Source organism: Ranitomeya variabilis, chromosome 3 (assembly GCF_051348905.1).
Source record: "Ranitomeya variabilis isolate aRanVar5 chromosome 3, aRanVar5.hap1, whole genome shotgun sequence".
Lineage (NCBI taxonomy): Eukaryota > Metazoa > Chordata > Amphibia > Anura > Dendrobatidae > Ranitomeya > Ranitomeya variabilis.
This window is the reverse complement of record NC_135234.1, coordinates 261635241-261643262: the sequence shown is the minus strand read 5'-3', so window position 1 is coordinate 261643262 and position 8022 is coordinate 261635241. Positions and strand designations below refer to the sequence as shown.

At 44.4% G+C, this 8022-nt stretch overlaps 1 protein-coding gene across 1 annotated transcript in view; it reads left to right on the top strand.

The window, feature by feature from the left end:
- Nucleotides 1–540: 540 nt before the first annotated feature.
- Nucleotides 541–8022, top strand: part of SARS1 (seryl-tRNA synthetase 1) — a 79066-nt gene continuing 71584 nt past the window's right edge. Inside the window, exons 1-2 of the mRNA XM_077295419.1 lie at nucleotides 541–774; nucleotides 6720–6790. Of these exons, the coding sequence (XP_077151534.1) occupies nucleotides 639–774; nucleotides 6720–6790 (207 nt within the window). The 5' untranslated portion in view covers nucleotides 541–638. The remainder of the gene's footprint in view (nucleotides 775–6719; nucleotides 6791–8022) is intronic.

Here is an 8022-nt window from a genome sequence, read left to right as displayed (position 1 = left end):
CAGTAGGACTGTGTGTTATATATATATATATATATATATATATACATATATATATACATTCATTCGCATGCTTGCAGTCACAAGACCACCTGTTCCCGGCACCAGAGAATCCTCACAGTGTGCACGCTATGGGGATTCACACACAGTGACTTTAGACATGTAGCTTAAGATCCGACAACCCCTTTAAGGATGGGCCGCGACTCATGGGCCACTGCTGTGTGGTTGCCCCCCAGGCTAAAATTTGCCAGCCAGCCCCTGGGAATAACGGAACAAATAAGGGCAGTAGATTGGGCTGGAGAGACTGCAGCACCGAGAGCCATGACCACTGGCCCGTTCCAGCACGCCCCGGCCCGCACTGCTCCCGTATAGGCAGTGATAGGCGCCCCCTGGTGGCGGCAGTGCAGAATGCGCGGTGCTTCCCCTCAGGTCCCGGCACAGCACCGGCCGCTGCTATCGTTCTGCTTCGTTGCTGCCCAGTGCGCGGTCACATGATCGGACAGTCATCCTTCCCTTCAACCAACCGCGTGCAGGATGAGCCCAGCTCCGCCCCTCCCACGTGACTCGCCAGACCCGGCTGTTCTCGCTGTCAGAGCGTGGTACCCGGCTGCAGCGACTACTGACATACTGCGGCTGTCACCATGGTGCTGGAGCTAGACCTGTTCCGTGCGGATAAAGGAGGAAACCCCGAGCTGGTGAGAGAGACGCAGAGGAAGCGGTTTAAGGATCCGGGTCTGGTGGACGCCTTACTGGAGGCAGACACTGCGTGGAGAAAGTGTGAGTATCACCGAGGCCCTGTACACGCACGGCCAGCAGAGGGCGATGCCGGGATCCTGCGCGCCATGTGGCTGATGCAATCTCATGCAGCAGGCTGACTGCAGGGGCGTGGCCATGTGACGTCAGGCCGAGTCCTCCAGGGATTGTGCCGGGCGAGACCCCAGTGCATCACATATATATATACGGGCCGTGCCGCAATACTGGCGGGTGTCTATCGTGAGATGATGCAACGTCTTACTGCCACAGCGCCACCTGCCGGCGCCTGGTACCCACGCACCCACTAGCCGGGCGCACTGCTGCGAGTCACTACCTCGCCCACCCGCTGTGTTCTGCTGAGCTCTCGCTGGCTTTGTTTTCCCTCTATCTCCGCCCCCTCTTTGATTGACAGCTGTCAGAGCCAGAGACGGGAAGAGTTGGAGAACAAGCAGGGTTGAAGGTGTGATGGAAGGGAATCTGTCACGTCTTTTTTTCCTATTAAACTGCCCCAGTGTCTTGTTAGTGATGCACATTGCTTCAGTAATATGTTTTTCTCAAGCAAAGCGTCCCAGTATTTATCACAAAAGACACGTCTTATACTTTCAGGGCTGGTTTTAGGCAACGATGTCCCCAAATGCTGACATATATCACATTACACAGAAGTATTTCTGCTGTATTTACATGCGCTGATCTCAGGCCACTAAACGAGTGTGATCGACAATAGTGAAGTCGTTCGCTTGTTTCCCGGCCTCTTTACACCAACTGAGAAAGAATTAAGGGAACAGAACAAGCACAATTAGATCAATCTGTCCCCATACAGTATCATGTTAGCAGCAGCACATCTGCAGCTTACATCTGGTGATGTGCTGCTGAGAACAAGGATTTGTGTTCCCACATAAACAGTCCAATCACTCGATGAATAGGCAGCATTTTGCTTGTTTAGTATAATACACCCCATAGTCCTCCACATAGCATGATGCATCCCACAGTCCTTCATATAGTATAATGCACACCCCATTGTCATCCATATAACATAATGTGCCCCATAGTCCTCTATATAGTATAATACACTCTTCAGAGTCCTCCATATAGTATAATACACTCCCCGTAGTCCTCCATATAGTATAATACACTCCCCGTAGTCCTCCATATAGTATAATACACTCAACATAGTCTATATAGTATAATACACTCCCCATAGTCCTTCATATAGTATATTGCACCCCCTATAGTCCTCCAAATAATATGATGCATCCATCATAGTCCTCCATGTAGTATAATACACCCCATAGTTCTTCATATAGTATAATGCATTCCCCATAGTCCTTGATACAGTGTAATGCAGGTACCATATAGTATAATGCACTGCCCATAGTCCGATAGATTACAATGCAGCCCTCCTATAGTATAATTCAGCCCCCCCACAGAATATAATGTAGCCCCCCTATAGAATATAATGCAGCCCCCCTCATATGGTATAATGCGGCCATCAAACAGAATATAATGTAGCCCACTCATAGGGTATAATGCAGCCTCCCCATAGAATATGATGTAGCCCCGTCATAGTGTGTATTTCAACCTCCCCATAGAATATAATTCAGCCCCCATTAGAATATAACACAGCCCCCCTCATGTAATATAATGCAGCTCCCTCATAGGGTGTAATTCAGCCCCCCATAAAAAATAATGCAGCCACCCCACAATATAATGCAGCCCCTTCATCGGGTATAATTCAGCCCCCATAGAATATAATGTCGCCCCCTATAGAAAATAATGCAGCCCCCTCCTTATAGTATAATCAGTAGACCCTCATATAGTAAAATGCAGCCCCCCCCATAGAATATAATACAGCCCCACAGAATTATGGCCACCAGTACTCACTGATAAAAAAAAAAAAAAATACAATACTCGCCTCTCCTCCTCGCTTCCACGCTGATTCCAGCTGTGCTTCGTTCTCAGCAGCTGCACCTTCCGTCTGCCTGGCACACACAGCATGGTGCGCAATTAAGTCATGTCATCGTGCACCCGCAGTGTCAAGGGCAGAGGAGAATGATGGGGGAGGGAACGTCATATGACGCCATCTCCTCCATTATTGCTTTCAACTGTATTGGTATCTATGATGCTGATACAGCTGAATGCGGCACCTAGGGGGTGGGCACTGACGCCGGGCAGACCCCTGGAGGAGCGGGGGCCCTAGGAAGCTGCCTAGTTTGCCTGCCCCTAACGCCGGCCCTGTGTACTTTGATGATTGCCCCACATACTTTCTGTTTTAGTCATAGGGGCAGGGATCTCTAGCTTTCCAGTCATGGTTAGTCAAATGCCTTTTCAAATTTTCCACACCCATCCCATCATAATTTCCTGCTCCCTACATCACCAAAATCTCCCAGCAGATCCCGGGCTTGCACAATGACTATCCGTTTCCTGGATACATATCCGCTTTTATGCTCCGGAGCCGCTGAGAGTCAGTGGCCACATGATAGTTTGTGAACACGCACGCTATGCGACTGTGACTCTTAGTGGTTCCGGAGCATGCACACATATGACATTAGCAAATACCTCCAATTAGAAATATAGTATAGTTCTTCTGATATGCTTTGCAGCTTACCTCCTGTGCAGGCATTGCAGTAGCTTAGAAATCCTTATATTCCACTGAAGCCCTCGTTCTCATGTAATGAAACAAAAATTAAAAAACAACAATATCCCTCACCTCTCTGTCATTCTGTCCCACACCGTAATCCATGTCTGGGGGATAATTAGCTTTCAACCTGGACGGTGCCAAGATGCTACCGTCCAGGCTGAGAACCACTGGTGAATGAGCTGCTGTGACCTCGGTGAGACTACGTTCCCTGCCGGGCTGAACTTCCGTGACCTCGGTGAGATCCCCGCTAACACCGTGAGAAAAACCGTGATGACCTCTCTGCCGGTCACTGACGCTGTGCTAGCAGCAGTTCAGTCACCAGTGGTTCTCAACCTGACATGACAGCGCAACAAACACCTGGTTTTTGGGCAGCCGAATCCGAACAGTAACATGGACTTCCTGGTGAAGTCCGTGCTCTGTGTCCATGCCCGAACTTTACTGTTGTGGTTTGCCCATCTTTAGTTCTGTGCTTTCCATGCATGGTGGCCTAGAGACCAATATTTCTCAATATTGCTTTTCAATTTTTCAATTAAGTTTTCAATTTATCTATTTAATTTTCCATTTCGCTTTTCAATATATTGATAGAACCTGCCTCCCTTCCCCTGCTGAAGGAGACACGGCATGTTTTTCCCGTTAAATCAATAAGGTGCTTATTCATCCATTGGATGCCCAATCACAATTGAGTGCAGAATTTTAGTGGTTAAAAATCTGGCACATGTTGGCATGGATCCAGGCTGTAGTAACAGTATCATCAGTACACTATAGCTGGCCACACAGCTCCCCAGTATGTAGCTTCTTTGATAGACAAGCAGCCATGGACGTAGCTCCTAAATTTCGCACAGGGGCGTGTAAGTGCATTTGGAGTGTTTCTTCCAAGTATATTACCCCGAAAAGGAGCAGAAAGTTTTTTATTTTTCTTTGCCTAAAATGATGCGGTAATAAATCTGCTGCTATATCTGCCTGCTGTTTAATGACCCTACGCTGGCCGATGGCTGCAGTGTTGTGTAATGACCCTACCCTGGCCAATAGCTACAGTGTTGTGTAATGACCCTACCCTGGCCGATAGCTACAGTGTTGTGTAATGACCCTACCCTGGCCGATGGCTGCCGTGCTGTGTAATGAGCCTACTCTGGCCGATGGCTGCAGTGCTGTGTAATAACCCTACTCTGGCCGATGGCTGCAGTGCTGTGTAATAACCCTACTCTGGCCGATGGCTGCAGTGCTGTGTAATAACCCTACCCTGGCAGATGTCTGCGGTGCTGTATAATGACCCTACACTGGCAGATGTCTGCGGTGCTGTGTAATGACCCTACACTGGCAGATGTCTGCGGTGCTGTGTAATGACCCTACTCTGGCCGATGGCTGCAGTGCTGTGTAATAACCCTACCCTGGCAGATGTCTGCGGTGCTGTATAATGACCCTACACTGGCAGATGTCTGCGGTGCTGTGTAATGACCCTACACTGGCAGATGTCTGCGGTGCTGTGTAATGACCCTACACTGGCAGATGTCTGCGGTGCTGCGTTATGACTGACCCTACCCTGGCAGATGGCTGCTGTGCTGTGTAATGACCCTACTATGGCAGATGGTTGCTGTGCTGTGGTGCAGCCATCTGCCAGGGTAGGGTCATTACACAGGGCTACAGCAGGTCGCCCACATCAGCACTGTATCTGTAACCTGTGAACAGGTTTTTTTTTTTTTTGCCAGTTTTTTTTCACTACTCTATCTATCTATCTATCTATCTATCTATCTATCTATCTATCTATCTATCTATCTATCTATCTATCTATCTATCTATCTATCTAGATGAAAAAAAGAAAGACAGCACAAAAAAATAGAAAAAAGCTTGAAAAAGGATAAAGATATCCGAAACGTCGCCACGCCGTTCAGGCATTAAAGCCCCTTTTTTCTATTTTTTTGTGCTGTCTTTCTTTTTTTCATCTATTACCAAAGACCATTTCAACAGTGGTTGGGAAGACGCTGCACTACAATTTGGTAATATAAGATGCTGTTCCGATTTTGAACTCTATCTATCTATCTATCTATCTATCTATCTATCTATCTATCTATCTATCTATCTATCTATCTATCTATCTATCTATCTATCTATCTATCTATCTATCTATCTATCTATCTATCTATCTATCTATTCAGCCCAGAAAGCGACATTTCGGTCCCAACAGGATCCTCAAGGTTCCTGTTGGGACCGAAATGTTGCTTTCTGGGCTGATTACATTGCTTCTTTTCACTACAAAACGGTGTGCTGCCTCCAGTTTTTCTAGATTTTTTTTTATCTATCTATCTATCTATCTATCTATCTATCTATCTATCTATCTATCTATCTATCTATCATTATTGTTGTTGATGTAATTCACTTGTGACTGCTCTTTTTATATATACAGTATATATTCATTGTGTGCCTTTTATGTGTTTTTTTTATTTGTATCTGTCTTCCTTCTTTTGGGACTTTATGTGATCACATATACTGTATATTTTCATATTTTTAATAATTCTATTTGTGCGATCAATAATTTTTTACCTTTGGTCCGCCTCTTACTATATTGGATGTGTATATCTGACTGTATATTGATTTTCTTGTATACTATTCTCTGTACGGTCCTTATACATGCACATGTTTTTTTAGTACTACTGATTGCCATTGGTTGTTTAATAAAGGCAATTTTATTAGAATATTTCTTGCTTGGTATTTTATGATAGTCCATTTAGTTTTCTCTTAGTTTTCTTCTTCTGAGTGGTCACGACTCCTCTCTACTGAACATCTGGGGTAATCACTACATTGGTGTGTTATATATCTTTTAATTGTACTTCTATATGAGTGCTGGCCTACAGGTATTTCTGCTGTGTTAATTCTGTGGACACGTGAGCCAGAAAGGCCATAAAAGTGGAAAAAAACAATCTGTACAAAGTGAAAAATCTATTCGGATGGGCAGAGTCAAGTCTTTGGTTATTTAAATCCACATTTTGTGGGGGGATTTTGACTTGTTTTCAATGGCATTATTATGAGGGTTCTTTTTTTTAAGTGTTTTGCTGCTGTCCGATTTTTTTTTAATTTTTTTTTATGGTGAAATCGGAGAACGTTTCCCTCCCTATGTAGAACATTTCTATAGTGATCAGTAGTGCTTTTATCAAAGCGAGGCATTTTTGTAATGTTTTTCCGCATGGGTTTATTTATAGAGAAATGCTGGGAATGAGTGTGTGAACTGTCACAAAGACATAAGACCTACCGCACCTAGGAATGCCTGCCTTTCTTGTGGGTGTATGGCGCACAATACTGGTTCATGCTTCTCATTTTCTGGTGTTTGTAATTCCAGGCAGATTTCAGGCAGATGCTTTAAACAAGTCCAAGAATCTGTGCAGTAAAAGCATTGGAGAAAAAATGAAGGTAAGTGGAAAGTTCCCGCAATGAGTTTTTGATGTTGCATATTTTCACTGCGCAAAATAACTTGGTGCCCTGCAGTTCCAGAAAAGTGGCTGGGATTCATAGAAATGCGCAATTGCTTCTTTTTTATGCAGTGTAAACTGACCTGCTGTACGTGTTTGAAAACCATATGTGAATCTGTCTTGCTGGTCCTCTGAATTGTTTGTGCAGATTTTTCATGTAGACTTCCATCAAATACGGAAAATCCGCAGGTGAATAACACATACGTTTTTAGTGTTTCCGTTGCATAAAACACATGTGATCTGCACATGACCGTTTCAATACAGTTTTGTCAAAGTCAAAATTCCAGGAAGTATCAAAACAAAGCCGTGTTCTATAAAACATGACATACCAACAAGAAACCAAAAGCCCTAGGCGTCAACAACACACGTAAAAAATGCACTCAAAACCGCACATTTATCTAATAGGGGCAGAAAATGTGCACCATCAAAAACTGAACAACAGGACATAGCCTCTAAAGAGAACCTTTCACCAAATTCTTCATGTTGAACTGAACAAACAATGTAAGGCTGTGTGCACACGTTGCGTTTTTTTCGCTATAAAAATGTGATAAAAGCGCATACATATGCATCCCATCAATTAGAATGCATTCCGCAATTTTTGTGCACATGATGCGTTTTTTTTCGCGGAAAAAAACGCATTGCGGTAAAAAATGCAGCATGTTCATTAATTTTGTGGATTTTTTGCTTTTTTCACGCCATTTAATACATTGGGGGAAAAAACGCACAAAAATGCGTCAAAAACGCAAAAAAAACGCATGCGGATTTCTTGCAGAAAATATCCGGTTTTCTTTAGGAATTTTCTGCAAGATATCCTGATGTGTGCACATACCCTAATAATGGCTGCAAAGCGGATTAAAATGTTTGTTTTTTGTTTTTTTTGCCCTTCTGTTGTAGAGGTAATAGAAATCAAATGAGGAGTTAACTTTAGTTAGGTCCAAGTGGGTGTTATTAGATAGTTTTCACTGGGGGAGTGTACTTCTGCCTCCTATATGACGCTGACCAATCATAAGAAGGCAGCAACATAGAAGTGCAGATGGACTTGTGGTGATGTCATCAGTCCCCAGGTCCTGCCAGCCAGCGTGCGCAGCCTAAATAAGCACTGAAGATGTATCCCACAGCACAAAAGTGGAAATATTGCCTGGAGTTGTCCCATAGACATATAAGTAGATAGCG